Source organism: Hyperoodon ampullatus, assembly GCF_949752795.1.
Source record: "Hyperoodon ampullatus genome assembly, chromosome: 9".
NCBI lineage: Eukaryota > Metazoa > Chordata > Mammalia > Artiodactyla > Ziphiidae > Hyperoodon > Hyperoodon ampullatus.
The window spans coordinates 88866974-88890251 of record NC_136922.1 but is presented as its reverse complement, the minus strand read 5'-3'; the positions used below and the strand labels follow the sequence as shown (position 1 = coordinate 88890251).

Sequence of the window (23278 nt, the reverse complement as noted above, 5' to 3'; positions counted from 1 at the left end):
GAGGTAGGCTTGTATAGCTATAAACTTCCCTCTTAGAACTGCTTTTGCTGCATCCCATAGGTTTTGGATCATCGTGTTTTCTTTTTCATTTGTCTCTAGGTATGTTTTGATTTCCTCTTTGATTTCTTCAATGATCTCTTGGTTATTTAGTAACGTATTGTTTAGCCTCCATGTGTTTGTGTTTTTTATGTTTTTTCCCCTGTGATTTATTTCTAATCTTGTAGCTTTGTTGTCAGAAAAGATGCTTGATATGATTTCAATTTTCTTAAATTTACTGAGGCTTGATTTGTGACCCAAGATGTGATCTATCCTGGGGAATGGTTGTGCGCCCCTGAGAGGAAAGTATAATCTGCTGTTTTTGGGTGGAATGTCCTATAAATATCAATTAAATCTATCTGGTCTATTGTGTCATTTAAAGCTTCTGTTTCCTTGATTATTTTCATTTTGGATGATCTGTCCTTTGGTGTAAGTGAGGTGTTAAAGTCCCCCACTACTATTGTGTTACTGTCGATTTCCTGTTTTATATCTGTTAGCAGTTGCCTTATGTATTGAGGTGCTCCTATGTTGGGGGCATATATATTTATAATTGTTATATTTTCTTCTTGGAATGATCCCTTGATCATTATGTAGTGTCCTTCCTTGTCTCTTGTAACATTCTTTATTTTAAAGTCTATTTTATGTGATATGTGTATATCTACTCCAGCTTTCTTTTGATTTCCATTTGTATGGAATATCTTTTTCCATCCCCTCACTTTCAGTCTGCATGTGTCCCTAGGTCTGAAGTAGGTCTCCTGTAGACAGCATATAATTAGTGATTTAAAAAAAAAAAATTCTGGGGGCTTCCCTGGTGGCGTAGTGGTTGAGAGTCCGCCTGCCGATGCAGGGGATGTGGGTTTGTGCCCCGGTCCGGGAGGATCCCACATGCCGTGGAGCGGCTGGGCCCGTGAGCCATGGCCGCTGAGCCTGTGCGTCCAGAGCCTGTGCTCCACAACGGGAGAGACCACAACAGTGAGAGGCCCGCGTACAGCAAAAAAAAAAAAAAAAAAAAAAAAATTCTGTAGCTCTTAAAATTGTTGTGGTAGAGAAAAGTGAGCGTCTGATTCTGTGTAATTCTGTAAAAAGACAGGAAGGTTGTGGAAGCATGAACTCCTTTTGGCCTCCTGATGGTGTACAGTAAATGACTGTTTCAGGGCTTCTCACCTGGAATTATATCCACGCTGCATTTGCAGCATTAAATTGTGTCCTCAGATGCTTAGCTTTCATATTGGGGGAAGCATACTTACCTGCACCCAGCTGATTACGGATTATAACATAGTTCCTGGGCGAGTGGTATAACAAAAAGTGTAAATAAGTCAGTTCTGAATCTCTCTACTTAACAGTGGGAATGCTCTTATTGACATTTTCAATACGAAGGCTTTTATTGGTGTTTGTACACATTAGACCTTTGTTTGAAATAACTAGCCATATAGAGTAATGCTTGTGTTTGGCTGGGTATAGGAGGGATGGAGACTGACAGTTGGTGGTGGTAATTATACATCAGCTTAGAGAGAGGAGATGCACACCTTTGGTCAGTCTGCTCATATCCAAGGTCAGACTTGTTCCTTCTCCCATTCACTCTTCTAACATAAGTAGAGTCACCACCATCTGAATGGACAGTGCGTAGGAGTGTCAGTCTCCTCCGAGAAATAGTGTCAGGCCACCAGAATTGTACCTCAGTGTGCTGTGTTGTGTAGCATTTTATAAAAGAACTGATAAGAGCTAGTTAACAAATATTTCTTGTGACCATTTTGATTTGTTCTTTTCTCATATGATAACAGCTGTGATCATATTAGTTATAATAGAACAGAAATAAGATTCTGAACCTGAGAAAATATTGCAAGAACAATGTGTGCATGTTTCTTTTGATCTAATTTAGAGCTTGAAAAGATGCTTTTCGAATCTAGCAATAATGTGTGTCTGTGCGTGTGCATTTTAAAATACACTTTTAAAGGGAGACTTGGAAAATGGAAAATGGCAGTATACCACGCTTTCAAAAACTTGGGCCACAGCCAGCCCATAGAAATTTGGGAATGATGCCTGTTCTTGTTGATTCCTGTTTCCTTCCTATACTGTCTAAAAACTTTGTTCTTGTATATCAGAATACCAGATGGGTAAATCCCCCCACCCCCCAAATTAGAACTTTAAGGGAGATTGGAAAGAAATATTAGAATACTTGCATGTAGAAATCTACCACACTGTTTTGTGCATGATTTTGTGTTGTCTCTTCAGCCCTCTGTGGCAGGTATGATAAATTGGCTCAATAAACACCAATCGCAAACGCTGTCCTTCTCTTTCTTTACTCTAGAAGTGAGAAAACAGAATAACTCAATTTCCCAGACTCTTTTGCAGCCAGGCTTGTGCATGATATATAATTCTGGCTAAAGAGATGTGAATGGAAATCTCTGGAGAGGCCTTCTCTTCCCTTATTCAGAACATGGGCATGATAACTGGAGGTGTGACAGCTATCTTGAGACCATGGGGACAAAAGCCAAATGCTAAGGGTGGCTGAGAAAGGAATACAGAAAAGGGCCTAGTTATTTCATGATGTCCTTAGCACCTGTATCAGCCCTGGTTTCTAATGTCTGTATTTCTTATTACACGAGAGAAACAACTCCCTTACTCACTTATGCTACTGTTTGTAGTTTAAACTATTCCTGTACTGTTACTGCAATTGAACACAATGCTCAGCAATATCCATTTCCTTTTTATGTAGCAAAGCAGACTGAAGTGTTTGCTATTTGGTAGGAAACTGATAATAAATGTAGTAGTGCACCTTTTCCGTGTTATATTATTTAATTTACTTTAACCTTGTCTCTATCCCGTCCTGTTTTAAATAAGAGCAAAAGTTGGAATGCAGTTTACGATGAATAGGTCTCTCTAACATTATTTCAGTAAGTTTTGTGTGTCACGTAAACTGAGTGCTCTAAGTATAATGATAAATGGGACAAGATACCTGCTTTGGGGGAACTTACAGGCTAGCTGGAGAGACAACAGTTGAACAAGCATTGCTGGTACAGTGTGGCAAGTGCTTTGATACAAGTCTGTGGTGCTGTGAGAGTACAGAGAAAGGGCACGAATCAGTTCAGTTTTACTGTATAGGAAACCACCCCCAACTTAGTGGCTACAAACAGTCACCATTTATTTACCTCATGATTCTGCAGGTGTGTCACCAATTTGGGCTGCTATCAGCTGGGCAGTTCTGGGCTTGGCTGGGCTCACTCTTGCTGAGTTGGCTGAGGTTTGGCTGGTCTAGGATGGCCTCAGCCGGGAAGACTTGTAGTCTCTCCTTCTCCAGCAGGCTAGCTTGGGCTTATTGATGCGGCATCTGGGCAGGGTTCCAAGAGAGACTCCTGGGTTTAGAACTGGCACTTCATCACGTCTGTCACAGTCTGTTGGCCAGAGCAGGTCACAAGCACAGCCTGGATTGAAGGGGTGGGGAAACAGACTTCACCCTTTCATGATGAGGGAAGCTATAAAGTGTCACCAAAGGACATGAATATAGAAAAGAGTAAAGAATTGTGACCAGGGACTTCCCTGGTGGCACGATGGTTAAGAATCCGCCTGCCAATGCAGGGGAAAGGGTTTGAGCCCTGGTCCGGGGAGATCCCACATGCTTTGGAGCAACTAAGCCCATGCGCCACAACTACTGAGCCTGCACACCTATAGCCCGCACTTCGCAACAAGTGAAGCCACCACAGTGAGAAACCCGCGCACCACAACGAAGAGTAGCCCCCATTCACCACAAATAGAGAAAGCCCGCGTGCAGCAACGAAGACCCAACACAGACAAAAATAAATAAATAAAATAAATAAATTTAAAAAAAAAAAGAATTGTGACCATTCTTGCAGTCTGCCACAGGGCTGTGAGGAAGCAGGGGAGAGGTGAGCAATAATTTTCTTAAAGGACTTTATCTCAAATTTTTAAGATTCAAGATAGCAATTTCTTTTTTATTAGCACTTAATAAAAAGTGATGCCATCGGTCATCATCAGTTCTGGAATCATTTTCCAATATCGCCAGTTTCTACTCTTTCCTTATCTTGTGAACATTAGTTTTAAAAATAACCCATAAGAAAATGTTGCTCTGAGATGGGAAAAGTTGCACATCAAGAAGTGCAGGATTGAAATAGTGTTTGGACTTTTCTTTAAATCAGCATTGCACATGGACCATTTAAGGGGATTTTGTTCCCTCAAGATGATCTGTGATAAAAAGGTTCCATGAGGAAATCAGTTTGGGAGTCATCATGAACAGTATTTCTCATATTGGAGGTTTACAGTGCATAGTAAAAAGGCCCTGGGAAGTCCTCACATTAAAGTGCTTTGCTATTTAATTTAGTTAATTGGATTTCATTGGGATAAGGTCAAAAGTTATTGGTTTGATTTTTATATGAGCTAGTTAGTGTCACTGTATGTGTGTATGTATACACACACACACACACAGAGACTTTTTTTTTTTTTTTTTACATAGCCAGTAACATTCCCAACACTGCCCAGCTATTGTCTTTACAGTTCCCATTTATCTTAAGGAACAGAAAAACAGAACAGATGAGCAATGCAATAGAAATTCAGTAATGTTTGATTTAATGGAAGAAGAGATTTTTGTTTTTATTTGTTTTTGTTTTGTTTTTTGTTTTTTGCGGTACGCGGGCCTCTCACTGTTGTGGCCTCTCCCGTTGCGGAGCACAGGCTCTGGACGCACAGGCTCAGCGGCCATGGCTCACGGGCCCAGCCGCTCTGCGGCATGTGGGATCTTCCCGGACCGGGGCACGAACCCGTGTCCCCTGCATTGGCAGGCGGACTCTCAACCACTGCGCCACCAGGGAAGCCCGAGATTTTTGTTTTTAAAAGATTTAAATTTTTGTTAAAATGGGTTTTGAAAAAATTTACCAAACACTGTGTACTTACTTTTACTGTTTAAATAATGTTCAAATAAATTTTAATAATGGGTAGCATTCCTATAATGCTCACCATATGTTGTCCCAGGTACTATATTCAAAGAGCTTTTTAAAAAAAGTTTAATTAATTTATTTATTTTTGGCTGCGTTGGGTCTTCGTTGCTGCGTGCCGGCTTTCTCTAGTTGTGGTGAGCAGGGGCTACTCTTCCTTGCGGTGTGCGGGCTTCTCATTGCGGTGGCTTCTCTTGTTGCAGAGCATGGGCTCTAGGTGTGTGGGCTTCAGTTGTTGTGGCACGTGGCTCAGTAGTTGTGGCTCTCAGGCTCTAGAGCACAGGCTCCGTAGTTTTGGTGCACAGGCTTAGTTGCTCCGTGGCATGTGGGATCTTCCCGGACCAGGGCTCGAACCTGTGTCCCCTGCATTGGCAGGTGGATTCTTAACCACTGCGCCACCAGGGAAGCCCCAAAGAGCTTTATATGAGTTATCGTATTTAATCCCCCAAAGAGTCTTGTTGGTCCTTATTGTGGTGTTTTTTAAATTGCTCTGAGTAAAGTTTTAATGCATATTAGATCATCATAATAAAAACTTTTTTTTTAATTGAAGTATAGTTAAATTACAATGTTGTGTTAGTTTCAGTTGTACCACAAGGTGATTCGGTATATATATATATATATTTATGTTCTTTTTCAGATTCTTTTCTATTAGGTTATTACAAAATATGGAGTAGAGTTCCCTGTGCTCTACAGTAGGTTTTGTTGATTACCTCTTTCATATATAGTAGTGTGTGTATGTTAATCCCAAACTCCTAATTTATCTCTCCCCCCCCGCACCCACTGTCCCCTTTGGTAACTATAAGTTTGTTTTCTGCGTCTGTGAGTCTATTTCTGCTTTGGAAATAAGTTCAGTTGTATCATTTTTTCAGATTCCATATATAAGTGATATCGTGATATTTGTCTTTCTCTGACTTACTTTACTTAATGTGATAATCTCTAGGTCCATCCATGTTGCTGCAAATGGCATTATTTCACTTCTTTTTATGGCTGAGTAATATTCCATTGTAGATGTGTACCGCATCTTCTTTATGCATTCATCTGTTGATGGACATTTAGGTTGATTCCATGTCTTGGCTGTTGTAGATAGTGCTGCTGTGAACATAGGTGTGAATGTATCTTTTGGAGTTAGCATTTTCTCCAGATATATGCCCAGGAATGGGATGCAAGATCATTTGGTAACTGTATTTTTAGTTTTTTAAGGAACCTCCGTACTCTTCTCCATAGTGGCTGTACAAATTTACATTCCCACCAACGGTGTAGGAGGGTTCCTTTTTCTTCACACTCTCTCCAGCATTTATTATTTGTAGAGGGTTTTTTTTGGATTTATATATTTATTTTTTTGCTAGATTTTGCTCTTTTTTTTAAAGGGTTTTGAGGAGGAATGTCAAGGCTGCTTACAGAAGCTCATTCTCTCACTGCCTCAACTGTTTCTTTTTTTTTTTTCTTTTTCTTGGAGTAGAGTTGATTGACAATAATGTGTTAGTTTCAGGTGTACAGTGAAGTGATTCAGTTATGCATATACTTGTATCTATTCTTTTTCAAATTCTTCGCCCATTTAGGTTGTTGCAGAGTATTTGAAGAGCTTTCTACAAATTATCATATTTAATCCCCCAAAGAGTCTTGTTGGTCTTCAGTGTTACTCTCCCCTTTTCACAGATGGTAGACAGCTCTTGTGTTCCATTCTACAAAGGTGGAGCTGTGACTTGTCAGTCTGGCTCCAAAGTGCATTCTCTTTACCACCTCTCTGTTCTGCTAAGAATCACTCACCTAAGTGCAGAGTGTCGTGGACAGCATATTCATGTGTTTTAAATGAAACGTTTTAAAAGTTATGTTCAGTGGAGCATTCAGTCACAGTAACTCAGTTTGTTGCCTGTGTATTTAGTAACTGGTTCCTGGTGCCTTAGATGGAAAATATTTTGATATAGAAAATGAAAATGCCTGTTGTTTCCAGTGATGCATTGTCCTCTAATATAGGTGACAGAAACATCTCCCAGATCTAGAATGATGTTATTTTGCAGATAGTTCACCTCCTACAACTCCTTTCACTTATCTTTGACAAAAAAATAGATAAGCCTTTAATCAAATTTTTGATAGTGCTAAAATAACTGAAAGATACTGTCATTCTACTTTGAATTTATAAGATCTACCTTCTCAAAGAGAATCTTGGTGGAAAACATGTTATATGCTTGTATCAAATAAGAATTCATGTTTCAAAGGAAGAAACTAATGAATTAGACTTTTAATATTTGATTTAAATCACATTTACCTGCCACAAATTCATATTACCGCTGGACAAATCACGTCAAGTATTTTTCCTGCCATTGATGGAGCAGGAAGCTATGCAGAATGAATATGAATGAAGAATTTTTGAATTTTAGGTTGTAAAGGACCTCACTGGCATAGAACTAATGTGGCGGTGTCCAAAGCAGTGATCATTCATTGAACGGCCCCCCTGTCAGATCACGGGCACCTCTTCTTTTTGAGTCTCTTTATTTAAGGTCTTCTCACCAGGTTGTTTCTCTCATACCACTTGTCTACAATGCAACAGTGTTTGGAGTGTGTGTGTGTGTGTGTATGTGTCTGTATATATATCTCCATCTTCTTTGAAAATAGCAGTGTGGATGTTACTTATTAGAAACACTGACCACACAGGTCTTAAAATTTTGACTATTACAGAAAATGATCAGACAAAAATACAATTAATGTAAGTATGTACTACTACAAACTGTAGGGTTGGTTAACCAAATAACCACAAATTTAGTTACAAGGATGACATTAAAGTAACAATAATTTACAATTAGTAAACAAAAGTAGCAGCATGTACAACCTATGGCCATCTCAAGACAACACAGATGACGAAAGCACCGCTTCTGAAAATTACGGTACTTCTGCTGCCTGTGAGTACCAGTTCAGAGGAAGAACATTGCAGCAGTGGAAGGCAAGAGTCAGAGCTCTTGGGCAGTTTTGGGTCCATCAGTGACTTGTGGACAGTACCAGCAGACTCCCTAATTTGGAGCATCTTTGTAAAAATTGTAGCTATATTCAGTTGTGGAAAATAGTTTTGCCATAATTCTTCAAAAACACTGATTTTTCACTTTGAATGGTATGCTAAACAGTAATTTTTATTATCCTTTCATTGTTCTAGAAACCCAGTAGTGTCCAAACTTAGTGTGTGTTCAGAGTCATTGAGATGCTTCTAAGCTTGCACCTTCTGGGCCCCATCCTCAGAGGTTCAGGGTGTGGCCCAGGAGTCTTCAGTTTCACAAGCTCTGCAGATGGTTCTGAAGTGGGTGGTCCCCATTCCTTTTACCAAGGGCTCACAGGATAGAAGGGCAGGAGTTGGGGCAACTTCCTGAAAACCTGGATCTGGAGCTCAGGCAGCCCCTGAAAGGGGCATCTGAAACCACTCACCCCTTCCCCCTTTTTCCCAACCCTTGCAGTAGCCTGTCTGCCTCTTCCTCCCGACAGTGGACAGTTACGTCTTTACGGTGATAAAGATTGACCTGTGTAGCAGGAGGGAGGTTCCCACAGTGCAAACCTAGGCCCTCTCAGTTACTGACAGTGAATAGGGGAGGCGCGCGCGCTTGGCCTGACTCAGGTCTGCCCCTCTGTAGCTCCGTGTTTACCTCCTGTTCCGTATTTCTTAATCAGGCTGTAGGGAATTTATACTTTTCTAAGAATAGCTACCCACTCTTTGAAGATTTTTGTGTTTGAAGGCTTTTTCTCTGAGGCTCCTGTTTTCATATTGAGCAAGAGAGTCAATGAAGATAGTCATTATATCAGTAAGGTCTAAATATGCAGTAATGTCATTTAGAAATTAATGCACCGTTAGAACACCACAGAAATCCTTGCTACAAACAACGGATGCAGAAAAACTGATGGCAAAAGTTTAAGGTGAAACAGTATTATTTGCATAATCTCAAAGAATCTCCTGTAAGATATTGATTACAACAGGAAAAACAGTAACTTTGCTGTGGAGAAACCCTTAGGCACCACTTTAATCAAGTGGTCAAGATCAACAGCACCAGTCAAACGATCTATTGATGTCATGTAATGTAGCCTGGGATGCAGTGTGTGGAGGTGGGCACGTCACTTGTGTGGTATCCTTCCCTACAACGCATGATAGTGTCAGTCTAATCATGAGAAAACATCTAACAGGCCCAAATTGCGCATCATTCTACGAAACATCTGACCCGTGTTCTTCAGGAGTGTTGAGGTCATAAAAGAGAAGGCGACACTGAGGCGCTGTCACAGATGAGAGGAGACAAGGAAGTCGTGACAACTGAATGCCACACAGGGCCCGGGACTAGATCCTGGACTAGAAAAAGAAGGAAATTTGGAAAACTACAAATAAAGTCTGTAATTCAGTTGCTGCTAGTCTCTAGTATTGTGACATTGTTAGCTTATTAGTTTTGATCATTGTACTCTGATCATCTAAGGTGTTGCCATGAAGGGAAGCTGAGTGCAGTATATACGGGAACCTTCTTCTATTTCTGCCTTTCTGTAAGTCTAAAGTGATTACCTAAGACAAAGTTGAGGAAAAGGTACTTTTGTTCAGTAATGTGTAAACACTCTGCAGTAGCTTAGCATTTAAGAATCTATCTCCACTCAGCTAACCTCCTCTTCAGCGTGTACTCCCCACACGGACTTTTATGTTCTAGTTCTACTGAAGCATTTGTTGTTGCTGTTAGCACCTTTGGGGAGTGAGGGGGAGGGAGTAACACAATTTTTGTATGTATTACAAAGTATTTATGACCAGTGTAACAACTGGATGGGTACCACACCTCACTTTTGAAAACATGACAGTGCACTGAAGTCCCCCTGTTCCCTTCCTCTATGGCACTCTGCCCCTCTCATCCTCTTTTACCACCCACACATAACTGCCACCACTTAGAGATAATCCATAGAATTTGCTCTTTACTGATCCTGTTTCATTTTTTTTGCCCTTTTTCATCCAAAGTAACAGAAATTGCATTGTACTGTATCATATCTACAACTTGCTTTTTTTGCCCCACATGTATGTCTGATTCATTCTTTTTCATCACTGTATAGATAGATATCCATTTTATGAATACCCAATATATATTTATCCTTTCTCCTGCTGGCAGACATATTGGGGGTGTTGTTTTGGGGTTTGGGGTTTTTGTTTTGTTTTTCGCATAGTTGTTCATTTTTTAAAGTATTTTCTCAGGTCAAAAGAGATCTCTACTTTTTCTGAACTCCGTTAACACTATGTACCACTTTTAGCTTAACATTTGTGACCTTTTATTATAATTATTTTTCTTTTCTCCTGTAGCAGATGGAAAGCTTTTTGAGGATCTAGTTCTCCAAGGTGGACTTATTGGGATAATAAGGATTTAAAATTTTGTTGAATGAATAAGTAAATACTTAATGAATTAAACACTGTCTACATATAGATGTTGGGCATATTTGTGTTTGTTTTCTTAGTTATATGGTGTTGCCTCTTGGGGACTTTTCTTTGTTACATTTATGCAGTGTCAGAAACTGGTCACTGAGCTAGAAATATGGAGCATAAATAAGCCTAAAACTTTAAGAAATTATATTCTAGGTTTGCAGGCATCACAGGTACAGGGTTTTTTTGGTGTGTTTAACATTGAAGGAGAAAGTTTGACAAAGTTAGCAATTTAATCTACATTTGGCATTACAGAGCAGAAGGGAGCTCTCTATATTATGGCAGAAGTCTTCCTTTTGTGTATCGTTCTGTATTGACAATTTTGAATTTGTACCCAGAATGGAATTGCCCAAATTAGTTCTTTTCCTCCAAAATTCTTTTATTTGGATGTTAACCTTACCCTGCAAAAACACTGAGCAGGTTTCTTAGCTCTCTTGCCTATCTTATTTGATTTCTACAACAGCTTTGGCAGACATAAGCAAGGCTAATATCATCCATATTTTACAGATTAGGAACGCTGGAACGGAAGCTGGGGGAGGTTGTTTGCTCAGGGTCACTGAACAGAACCAGAGACCAGATCTTTCAGTCTGGTCCTGGCTCTGTCCAGATGTTACAGTTTCAGTGTTTAAAATGAGCAAACATATTTTGTTTTGCTGGCATTTTAATAGATGATTCAGTAACATAATGCCTGTTTGACAGTTCATCATAGTAATATGGGGAGTTTCTCATCATTGTTAGTGGTCCATTATAACTGCCTTTTTGCTGCCCTCTTTGTTAGAAGCGTTCAAAGAAAAGCTGAAACCAAACATTGCAAAAGAGCCTGTCGTGACTGGTGTGTATTTTAAAGGAAAGAAAAACCTCATAAGTGGAACTGATAGGAAGGAGTGACACCATCTAAAGTTAAAATATCGGAGGAGACAAACGGCTTTTTGATAGCTCGAGACCTACCAGTGAATTAAAACTCCTCGGCACATGGACTGGTGCAGTTGATCACTCACATTGCAGTCTTAAAAAATGCAGAAGCAGTACACATAAATATTGTCTTCATGTCAGAAATACACCTTCGTGCTTGAAAATGATAAAAAATCACAATCGATCCTTAACAACTGTTCTGTTCATCTTTATTGATCAGGTGCAAGAAAGATAAATCGCAGCCCAAATAAGATTATAGTAAATGTTAGCATCATAGGGGACTCTAGGTTGATCGAGAGCCATTCATCATCTCAAATGGTGACCTGTCCATTGCTCCAGCCATCCTGAGTCTGCTGTCTAATCACATACCTATTGATTTTATCTACATCCAACAAACCTGGATGTGACTGTCATTGGGCAACCCAGATTTTTAAATGCAGAGGGGTCACTGGTGTGAAGAGGATTTCATTTTCATTTTCTTACCAACCAACAATGATTTATTAAAAAATAAACTACCCCAAGTCATGCATGTGAAACCTGAGTGATTAGGGAATGAAGGGGCACAGTCGACCGCATTTTGGGGTCTATTGCATTTTGTTCCTTTGCACTGTGATGCATTTTGCAGGGTATTTCATGGAGTCTGAAGGCCCATAGGGTCATTTAGGCCACCCTCTGCAGTCAGACAGGTTTCACAGTAGCTAGCCAGAATGGATCATTTTTAATTTTGCTGCCCCAGGAAAGGCATTACTTTGCTCTTACAACTTGATTTATGTTGCTTATGTGTTCATTCATGTCATATTGAAACTTTTTTTTAATAAAAATTACCTGAATCTGCACCCCTGTTCTTACTGATTAATTTGTTATAAATGTTGATGCTCTTGTGGTCATATGGAGATGATAGAACAAAGCCTACTCCATAAAGAATCCATCTTGAGGATAAATGTACTGTGTAAAAAGAAGTGATCCTTTAACATCCTAGGTGGAACACTGGAATAATAGGTAAGTATGGTGTGTGAATATCATATTCAATACAAATGTCTTTTGATCTTGCAGTGGTGGATTCCAAATAAGGGAGATCAAAATAATCTTTCAAAAATGTGTTAGGAGTTTTCTCAGAAGGATCAAATAATGATGAATTACAACTGTGAACATTTACTCTTTAATTACAGCCTGCATACTGACAACTATACTGTTATTAAATGGGTAGCTTTGCATGTATTTTTGTAAGTATTCATGCTACCATGCAAGAAATCTTTCCTCTACTGCTTGAGTGGCCGACACAACATTTTATGTATTTTTTTGAAATCGTAGGTCTTACACACATTTTGTCCTCTTGGATAGTGAAAACTCTGCTATCGATCTTTATCCACAGAGCTCAGAGTTCTACAGAGTCACCACTGAGCAATACCAGAAAGCTGCCGAGGAGGTGGAAGCAAAGTTCAAGTAAGTTTTTAATAGTATTATCATTATTTACCCTTCTTGACAAGATGAAAATACACCTTTAGCTCTTTGATACGTTAGCCCTCTGGAATACTTGGAAATGTGTTTGGATCCATGTTGCTTTAGCGGAATTCAAATGCAAGGAATGGGCATTTGATGACAGTGTGTTGCAACTCAATTTTATGAACTCGGGGAAATTGAAAGCAATGGTGATAGAATTTTCATTTGGAATATTATATAAGATAGGATACCGCTGATTATGAAGGTGATGTTAAATTGCTATCTCTATTAATAGAAACACAGAAATCATTCACTTGTGTATCATAAAATGATGGGCATGTCCAAATTTGGGTATCTGCCTTTCTCCCATTTAAGCTGTTTTCATTTCTTCACATGTACCTTGAAAGCATTTAAATCACAGACTTTACCTTGCCCTTGATTATGAGGGTGATGTTAAATTGCTACCTGTGTTAATCCTTGGAATGTTTAAATGAATGTTCTGTAATGGATGGATCAAAGTGTCTGCGACCCATAGCCCTGTACTTTCTCTTTGCTTCCAGTGCTCACATTAGGTAAGAAAACATCATTCAGAATTTTCCTGAGTGTATAAATAGTTCTGTTGTGTAACCCCTGCTAGTCGCACTTGTGCAAATTAGTGAAGCACAGAAAGGTGCTGTGACAGGTTTAGTTGAAAGAGTGCATGGGGCTCTGACCTCCTTCCTTGGCATGTTTATAAAACATTTGATAAAATGATTAAACCCTAAGGTAGAATGTTGTTACTTTCTGCTATAGTGCAGTTTGTGTGGTAATGGATACTGGTGTTATTTTAATGTTGATTAAAAAAAAAGATTTTTTAAAAAGATGGTTTGAGGTATCTTTAAATAGACCGAAACCTCTAGTCTTCCTTAGTGAATTATCTCTTTAGGGGCAGTTGGGAAAGGCCTTCTAAAAATGAGCCATAAATCTCACTCTTAAAGGTTAATGTGCTATCTTTAGAATTTAGATATGGTATTGGATAGACTTGGTTTTAAAAGGCACTCTACATATGTATTCTCAAAGTTAGGTTTTTATCCTTCTCGTTAATGTTAAATCAGTGTTTTTTAAACCTTTGGTCTCTGTACTGTGAGAACCTTTGACTTGGCACCCTGGGTCTTTCTTCCTTGTAAGATGATAGCTATACAAATAACTAAAATTTAAGTTAAAGGAGATCAATTCTGACTAGAATCATCTATGAAGTCATTATAAAGAAGATGGTCTTTTAGTTGAGGCTTGAAGAAGAGTATTGAATAGTCAGGAAGGAAAGGTAATCAAAGCGAAAACATCTTCAGTAGTTGGGTGACAGACAAACTAGTTAAGAGCAGTGGTTTGACTCACAGAGACTAGTGCAGGATACAGCTGGAAAGGTTGGTAGGGTCATTCATTAGCTGCTGGGCTAAGAAGTTGGTCTTCATTTAGCCAGAAGGCATTGGAAGGTGTTTGACCAGGTGAGTACCCCAATTTCTGTTATCCTTTAGGAATTAGTCTGATAGTTGATGTGAGGTTTGATTGGAGGCGTGCGGGGGGAAAAAAAAAGCCAGAGATACCAGATGAGATATCTGTATAAGTGAAAGAGAAAAGGAGGAGATGGATACAAAAGTCACTGAGAGATTAGACATGAATTAGTGATTAATTGGTGTACTAGTTTGCTAGGGCTGCCACAGACTGACTGGCTTAAACAACAGAAGTTTGTTTTCTCACAATTCTGGAGGCTGGAAGTTCAGGATCAAGGTGTCAGCAGGCTTGGTTTCTCCGGGGGCCTTTCTCCTTTGCTTGCAGATGGCTGTCTTTGCATGGTCTTCCTCTCTGCATCTGCGTCCTAATCTCCTTCTCTTATAAATCACATTGGATTAGGGCCCATCCTGATGACTTCATTTTAACTTACTTACCTCTTTAAAAATCCTCTGTCCAAATTTGCTTTCTGAAGTACCAGGCATTAGGACTTCAACATATGAATTTTGGGGGAGACACAGTTCAGCCCATAACACTTGGATAGAAGGGATAAAGGAGAAACAGAAATATGAGCTTAGTTTATTGGAAAATTGGTGGAAACTGAATTTCATAGAGAGAGAAGTCTGATTTTATATGAAAAGAATATCTCTTCTGAAGCCATGCCCAGCTGCCATGTCATTCAGCCTGGGCTAGCCTACTGCAGATTGGGAGGCTGCATGTAGCACAAAAGTAAAAGTCATGATGACTTACCTTCCCCAAGACAGCATGGACCTGTAGTTTGTTTTAAGCAGAGCCTCAGCAGCATCATTCTCTTTTATTTTTAGAAGGTATTATTCTTTATTAGATCCTTCTCCAGTCTGGTGTAGTAAACAGTTTGACCTTTCCCAAAGTGAGCTCTGGCCCTTGTACCTAGCTCCTGGGACAAACCTCTAAACCTTTGGAATTTCTCAAGTGAAAGAAATGTCTTATTACTCATGATGGGCCCCTTATGACATGTGGTATCAGCCCGGTGCCAAAGGCTGAATTCAGCCCCAGGGGCAGTCAGTCAGGCAAGGATGTGTGATGAGGCTTCAGTGAAACTCAGGACACTAAAGTCTGGGTGAGCGTCTCTAGTTGATACTACTCTGCATTTGTTACACAGTGATACGAGGAGGGAAATGCATCCTGAGGACAGTGGGGACATTGCATTTGGAAACCTCTCAGACTTTGGTTTCTTTTCCTTTGGCTGATTCTCTGTATCATTTCCCATAATAAGCCATCACTCTTAGTTTAATAGCTTTAGTGAGTTCTGTGAGTCCTTTTATCGAATTATCAAAGCTTAGGGTGGTTTGGGAACCCCTTGAACTTGCAGATGATACTAGAAGTGAGGACAGTCTTGGGGACTCTGCCCTCAGACCTTGCAGTTTGGCTAACTCCAGTGCAAACAAAAACCCAGGAATTTCAAAGCTAGTTTTTTCAGAAAGTGACTTTCGCCTTTCTGTCATTTTTTTCAGCTACTACCTGCTAGCCTGAGCTTCCTAGAATATCGTAGTTTGATTTGCATTGAGTTCATTAGTGTCACACCAAGGAAGTGATAGTGTTTTGGATGTAAGAGATGTTCACCATCTTTGAAGACACAGAGATTCCTCAACGGAATTTTGTTTCTCCTTAGAAACTTGAGCACCTTATGTAATCATGACATCTTCAGTCTTTTGCAAGGCAGAGTACTATATTCCTTCCCTTGCCTGACAGGGCTGAACTCAGCAGTTCCTCTTGGACAGCAAACTGAAGGACTTTGAGGAGGATTTAGTTCATTTTATCTGATGGGAGGATTCATTTGGATACATCTTGGTTACAGGAGATGGAAGCTTTTTAAATTGCAATTTCAAGGGCACTATTATACACCTGATAGGGGGTCACATAAAATCACTGTAAAGAGAAAGAATAAAGAATGCTCCGAGCATTTGAGGCCACATGTGATGAACAGCAGTTACATTGGGGTGTCCTGCAGGATAGCTAATGGAATTATTTTAGGGAGGCTGAAATATTAACTCACACTTCAGTCCCTCACTTTATAGTTTGGCGGTAAACCAGTAAAACACTTTAGATTTATTGGAATTTTTTCCCCTATTTTATCAACACATCATTCATTCATAGTGCTTCTATGCAACATGCCCTCCCCTGCATTCTGAATATACAGCCATGAAGGAGATAGGTGGGGTCTTATCAGTGTGGAGCTTAGAGCTCGTCAGAGGAGGGCAAGAATAAGACAGATTTAATAAACCAAAGCTTTTTAGAAATCCACAGTTGGTTCTACTGTGATGAGATAATTGTATCCCTAATAAATATCAAATTATTAAAACTTACTATTTCTTTTTTCAATGGAAATTAAGTAATTTGGGATCAAAAATGTGTGCTGTTTATTTTCCTGCAAGAACTTTTTCCCCAAAATAGCTTTAAAATTTTGGCTATAAAACCCAAATCACTGGGTAAATCCAGTGATACATGTATTTTTTACATCTAGCTTTTATTGAAAAGATATACCTTTTCTTTTCCCAGCTCAACTGAAACAGTCATTATAAGCACTTCATATCACCTTTATCACCCTTTGTTATTAACTGTTAAATAGAGCAAGTTATGGTGTTAGTTCTGAGTTAGTTATATGGTGGTAGTACCATGTTATAACTCAGCTACTGAAAATTATGTTCAGTATTAATCCTTATATTCTAACTTGTAGGTAATTAATTAAGTGAAATGTTATATTAAATGTTACATTGATAGTGCTTAGCACAGGTCTAGCACAAAGTAAATGCTCAATAAATATTAGATTTTATTTTTTATTATGTGTTATTATTATGATATTATTATTTTATTATCGTGTCCAACTCATGTTATGAAACTATGCACCATAGGGGAGATTTCTGTATCTGGTTCCAAACGAAATCTAGATGATGTTAAAACTTCCCAAAAGAACCTTAGGGAGAGTTCTTACCCTTGGGGAGCTCACAGTCCAGCCAGGAGACAGCATATAAAGCTCTCATGACAGGACAGCCCCAAAAGGGATGTGTGTCAGAGCTGTCAGGATGTACAGACAGAATAAGGGGTGTATGGACAGTGTGCCACAGGGGCTCTGTTTTTTAGTCAGCATCAGAATCCAATTGCCTTCAGTGGATTGGGGTCAATATACCACACCTACAGAAAGGAAATGTTACCATAGTGTTATGTACACACAAATTGTTTTTAAAATATAAAAACGGGGCTTCCCTGGTGGTGCAGTGGTTGAGAGTTTGCCTGCCGGTGCAGGGGACACGGGTTCGTGCCCCAGTCTGGGAAGATCCCACATGCCGCGGAGCAGCTGGGCCCGTGAGCCATGGCCGCTGAGCCTGCACGTCCGGAGCCTGTGCTCCACAACGGGAGAGGCCACAACAGTGAGAGGCCTGTGTACCGGTAAAAAAAAATAAAATAAAATAAATAAAATATAAAACAAACATCAAGCACATGTAAAGCAAAAGGCATCGTAAACCTTGTGAAGACAATGTAATATCAAACAAAAGCATTTCAAAGACGATTGAACTTTCACTCCCATGTTTTCCTTTAGATAATGAAGTGGCCAGTTCTACCTTCCATAAAAATATATGTGGGAAGTGACATAGATCTCTCAAAAATATTTTGGACTGATTTTATTAGAGGCATAACTTTTCAACGTGGCTTCAGTATCTTTGAAAGATGAAGCGCTTGTAAAGGAGTATGGTTCTGTACAATTGGATGTGAATACTGGTAATGCTCCTTTGTGGGCCAGACGTTAGAAGGGGTTTTCACTTTTATCCTTGAACGAAGTTGTTGAAACCTGACTTATAAATTTAGGCTCATGGAAGAAGCCTGGGTTATCCTTGTAATGTATTAAAAGATTAGTTACCCTGTGGAAGGAGTTTAGGTGATTGTAGAGTATCTGTGTAATGCTATGCAAAACTCTTACAGATAAAATGGCTTTTTTAAGTATCACTATATAGTCAAAGGTTTGCTTCAGTGTAAAATTCTTTCTCTTTAAAATGTTCTTGGTTTTATTAGGGTTTCACTTTGACTGGCAGTGCTGTTTAGTTTCTCTTTAGGGTGTGATTTTAGTAGCTACACTACGAATAAGTTAGTGAAGCTCAGGATGACACGCCAGTGGTATCAGCAGGTGTTTCTCGTGTTCTCTGTAATTACACATGTGGATTATGGACAGTTTTAAGCAACAGTGTTTAAAGATCCTGCTTAATTGGCTGTAAAATAATTAAATAAGGTTTTGACTGGCAAATTTATAATTCTGTTAGATGCATAAGCCAGTGTGCTTGAATGTCAATGTGACTTCAATTTGGAAATATTAGATTAATAGAACTAATTGTCCTGCAGGTACAAAGTTTACTCTGATTAATAGTCTTAAAACTCCTCTAGAAGTTTAGCCAAGTAAATTTATGTTATTTACCATTCTGCTTAAACTTTTAATTAAAACTTATTTCCAAAGTTTGCAGTGTTTCAGCATTGCTGTGCTTCTTTCCAGGTTTTCCAAAGCTGAGCTCCTATAATTTTTCAGTGACTCCAGCTGCCTCACTGAGTAACTTGCCTTATCAAAAGGATTAAAATTATATACTGTCGGACATGTATTTGTATCTGCAGCTGACAGTTTCCCTGCACATTGTCTCTAACACTTATCGATGTCTGCTTATAACCTACTTTAGTGCTGTGTGAATGGCTCTGATATACCAAATGTACATGATAAATGTTTTATCTCTGATTCTCGTTGATCAGTTTCTAAATGATCAAATGGTTTATCTCAGTAAGACACTAATTCACATTGATCAAATTCTCAATGACCAAGTTGACTTCGTTTCTGCTGAACACAAATTGTGTTAAAACAACATTACTTGAACATGCTGGCTTTTCTAATGCAGGAGTTATGTTACCAGCAGTTACAGTATAGCTCGAGTTATTGTATTATAAAGATGTCTTCTCCCTAATGAAAAGTTTACATAAGGAGAAAAGAATGCGATATTACAGAAGAACAGGGCTTCGAGCAAGGATTGGGGCTTTTACTAACTAATTAAATTCTGCATTTGTATTGGGCCTTTTTCCCCCTTTTTTTAATTTGAAGGGCTGTGAGCAGGAAATATAGCAGCTGCAGTGGTGACATTTTATTCCCTACGGTCCTTAGAGCCAAGCAACGTCTTGATTATTCAGTAAGAGACTTAGCAATTGAAGAGGCTAAATTCTAGAAAAAAGTAAATATACCTGTACTCCTTCTGCATACCCTTGGTTATAATTGCCTAGTTAGCAGTATAGGGTTGTTCGTTGTTTTTGTGTTTTAAACATCACCTTACCTATGTCCACTTCCACAGTATTTCATGTACCCACTAGAGTTTGTCCAAAAGCAAATACCCATTTGGCTGAAACAAAGTCTCAGTTATTTAGAACACCCAGTTCCTCAGGCAGGTTATTTATTCCACCTTTGACTTGTTTCTTCCGTCTGTAAAATGTAAATTTTAGCTGCCATTCTCTTTAGGGCATTCAAGCTGAGAAGGTTTAAAAGTTGAAAAAGAAAAAAAAAACGTTGTCATTGATCTTCATCTAAAAAATGGACCAAAGTAGTTTTATTTAGTTGTAAGACACCAGCTGACCTTGTATAGTTATGTTGTGTATGGTATGGCCGCCCCTTCTGTCCTTCATCAGGGGATATGTGGAGAGCAGCCTGCCGCCTCTCAAACTAAGAAGCCCTGTGGGTCATTCTCTTCCCCCACACCCCCCAAAGCAACAGATTAGTTCCAAGGCAAGTGAGACCTGCTTTGGAATACACCACGGTTTGACAGCATTTCTTACGACGGGCATGTAGAATTGGTTAGATTTGTAAGGAAACCTTAGGCGATTAGTGTCTTTCCCCCCCTTTAAAATTAGAGCCCTCATAATCAGATCCGTCTAGTTAGTTAGTTTCTTCTTATTTCTTTAAAGTTGGGGCTCTAGCCTTAGTCTACATACTTATTCTTTAAGGTAACAGAAGTAAATGCCAAGAAACATTATAATACCACTTGTGAGTTAGGTTTCCACCTGTATCATTTCTGCATACACTTGGTTATAATTGCCTATTTAGAAGTGTAGGGTTGTTTGTTGTTTATATTATGTTAAGGCATGACACCATAACACTCCTAGAAGAGAACACAGGCAGAACAGCCTGCGACATAAATCGTAGCAACACTTTCCTAGGTCAGTCTCCCAAAGCTATAGAAACAAAAGCAAAAACAAACAAATGGAACCCAGTCAAACTCACAAGCCCCTGTACAGCCAAGGAAACCACAAACAAAATGAAAAGACAACCCTCGGACTGGGAGAAAACACTCACAAATGATGCGACCAACAAGGGCTCCATCTCTAAAACACACAAACAGCTCATACAGCCCAACAACAAGAAAACAACCCAATCAAAAAATGGGCAGAAGACCCAAACAGACCCCTCACCGAAGAAGACAGCCAACAGGCACGTGAAAAGATGCTCAGCATTGCCAACCATCAAGAGAAATGCAAATCAAAGCCACCCACGCCGGCCAGAATGGACATCATCAAAAAGTCCACAAGTAACAAATTCTGGAGAGAGTGCGGAGGAGAAGGGGACACCCCCCACCACCACCACCACCACTCACACTCTCTCTCTCTCTGCTGCTGGGAATGCAAACTGGTGCAGCCACCTTGTAAAGCAGCAGGGACTGTTGACTCTTGACTGTTGCTCGCAGCATTCCACTCAGTCCAGAGGTGTCTGCAGAAGGGGGCAGGGCAGGATGGCAAAGTTGATTGGAATATAGGACTAAAAGGGCAGGACAGGGATGTAAGCCATAAGACAGTATTATCTGTTTCACAAAATAGAACACAAACTGCTGCTGTTGCATGGACATGTGCAGTTGGTCTCAAGGTCAAGAGAGTCACAGTGGAAACTTCCTTATCACTTCAACACAGTAAGTGAAGGAACCTCAAGTGGTGATACAAGCCACTGAGGCCAGATTGGCCACATCCTACCTTAAATCCATGACCTGGAATTCTCTTCCCTGTCTCAGCGGTGGCAGCTAGGGTTTGTTTGGGTTGCTCTGGGCATATTCTTTCCTTTAATATAATCTATTTATGTGTTTCATGTAAATTATCAAAATCAGTCTTGTTGCAGCCCTTAGGTTAGTGGCCATAAACTCCTGAATTCATGATTTGTTCTGTGTGGGATAACAAATCGTTCTATTTTCCCTTATGGGAGCATTAGCATTGAACTTTCTTCCTTAATCAATACGATCCATTAAGAATCCAGCATTACCCTACATGGTTATATGAAATATTAATTGCACACTATTAGTTAGATAAATGAAGTTTCTGCCAAAATGATAGCTTGTTTCTTTCTTTGTATCATAATATTTAAACAAGAACATTTTGAGTTCTAGGGTGCATGGTATTTTAGAATTTATTGATCCTTGCTTATTTGAGTAATTATCTACACAGCTCATAGTTCCCCAAAGATACTTCTAACTGGGATTACTAAGTTTTTTCCTCTTGCTGATTCCAGCAAGAGTTCATTTACTTTTTAAAGGATCCAGTTGGAAATAATTTTTAAAAATTTTCCTTTGATGTTTTCATAGATGAGAAAAAGTTATTTTGCTTTTTGAGTGCCACTCAGCTACAGATAGAAAGCATCGAAGCTTGTAGGGGGGCCAATTAGAGTTAATTACCATCTGACTGACCTGCCACTTCTAAAAATGTCCAGGAAGACTTGTAGGATGTAGATTTTAAATTCTTTTCTTTTGTCAGATTTGCAAAGTTTAACCATCTAGAGCCTTAAGTATGGTAAAAATTATATCAAAGAAGTTATCTATGCATAAAAGTGATAGTTCTCAGGATAGTCTCTGGGAAGTTGTATAGGTTCCGCCATATGGTGATACCTACTTGTTTCATCACTCATGGTTTGGGAAGCCTATTCCAAATGTTATCAACCCTCCCTGCTCTCAACCAGATAATTAACTTAGGGTTGCCACTATTTCTGGGGTAAAACCATGGTACTAAAATTGAAACCAGAACTTTCAGGGTAATCGTACTTGAATGTGTCTTCCCATTGCTCATTTGAATGTATAATTTCCAAATCATCTCTCATTGTCAGTCTATCAAGGATTCCTACTTCTGGCTCTTTTCATTTTTCTTAAGATGTAAGCAAACAAAATACAAAAATTGATAAATTTGGACCTTATCATGATTAAAAGGTTCTGGTCATCTTAAGACACCATTTAGAAAATTTAAAAAATGGGCAGCTACTGGGAAGCAGCTGCATGGCACAGGGAGATCAGCTTGGTGCTTTGAGGCTGCCTAGAGGGGTGGGATAGGGAGGGTGGGAGGGAGATGCAAGAGGGAGGGGATATGGGGATATACATACGCATATAGCTGATTCACTTTGTTATACAGCAGAAACTAACACAACACTGTAAAGCAATTATACTCCAATAAAGATGTTTAAAAAAAAATGGGCAAAAGACTTGAACAGACACTTCAAAGGAAGATATAAGAATGGCCAATTAGCACTTGAAAAGTGCTAATAACATCATTAGCTATCAGGGAATTGCAAATTAAAACCACTGGAATGATGAAAATCAAAAAGACTGACAATACTAATTGTTTGCAAGGATGTGAAGAAACCAGAATTCTCCTGCTTTGCTGTTGTGGGGGTATAAAAGAGCAAAGTCACTTCGGAAGAAGTTTGGTGGTTTCTTATAAATTTAAGCATACATTTACTCTATGACCCAGGAATCCCAGATCTGGGTATTTACCCAACAGCAAAGAAAATATACATCCACAGAAAGATTTGTACACATGTTCATATCAGGTTTATTCATAGTAGTCAAAAAGAAACTACCCATATGGTCATCGGTGAGTTTAGCAGTTTAAAAAAAATAAACTATTCATGAAACAACATGGCTGAATCTCAGAAACATTATGTTAAGCGAAAAGAAGCCAGACACAAAACAGTACCCATTGTGTGATTCCATTTATGTGGAGTTCAAAAATAGGAAAAATT

The 23278-nt window shown here is 39.2% G+C and overlaps 1 protein-coding gene across 3 annotated transcripts in view; it reads left to right on the top strand.

Moving 5' to 3' along the window:
- Window positions 1-23278, top strand: part of CHCHD3 (coiled-coil-helix-coiled-coil-helix domain containing 3) — a 291260-nt gene that overhangs the window by 218237 nt on the left and 49745 nt on the right. For all 3 annotated transcript variants that reach the window (XM_079711283.1, XM_079711285.1, XM_079711284.1), the window contains one exon: window positions 12680-12750. In XM_079711283.1, the coding sequence (XP_079567409.1) occupies window positions 12680-12750 (71 nt within the window). The remainder of the gene's footprint in view (window positions 1-12679; window positions 12751-23278) is intronic.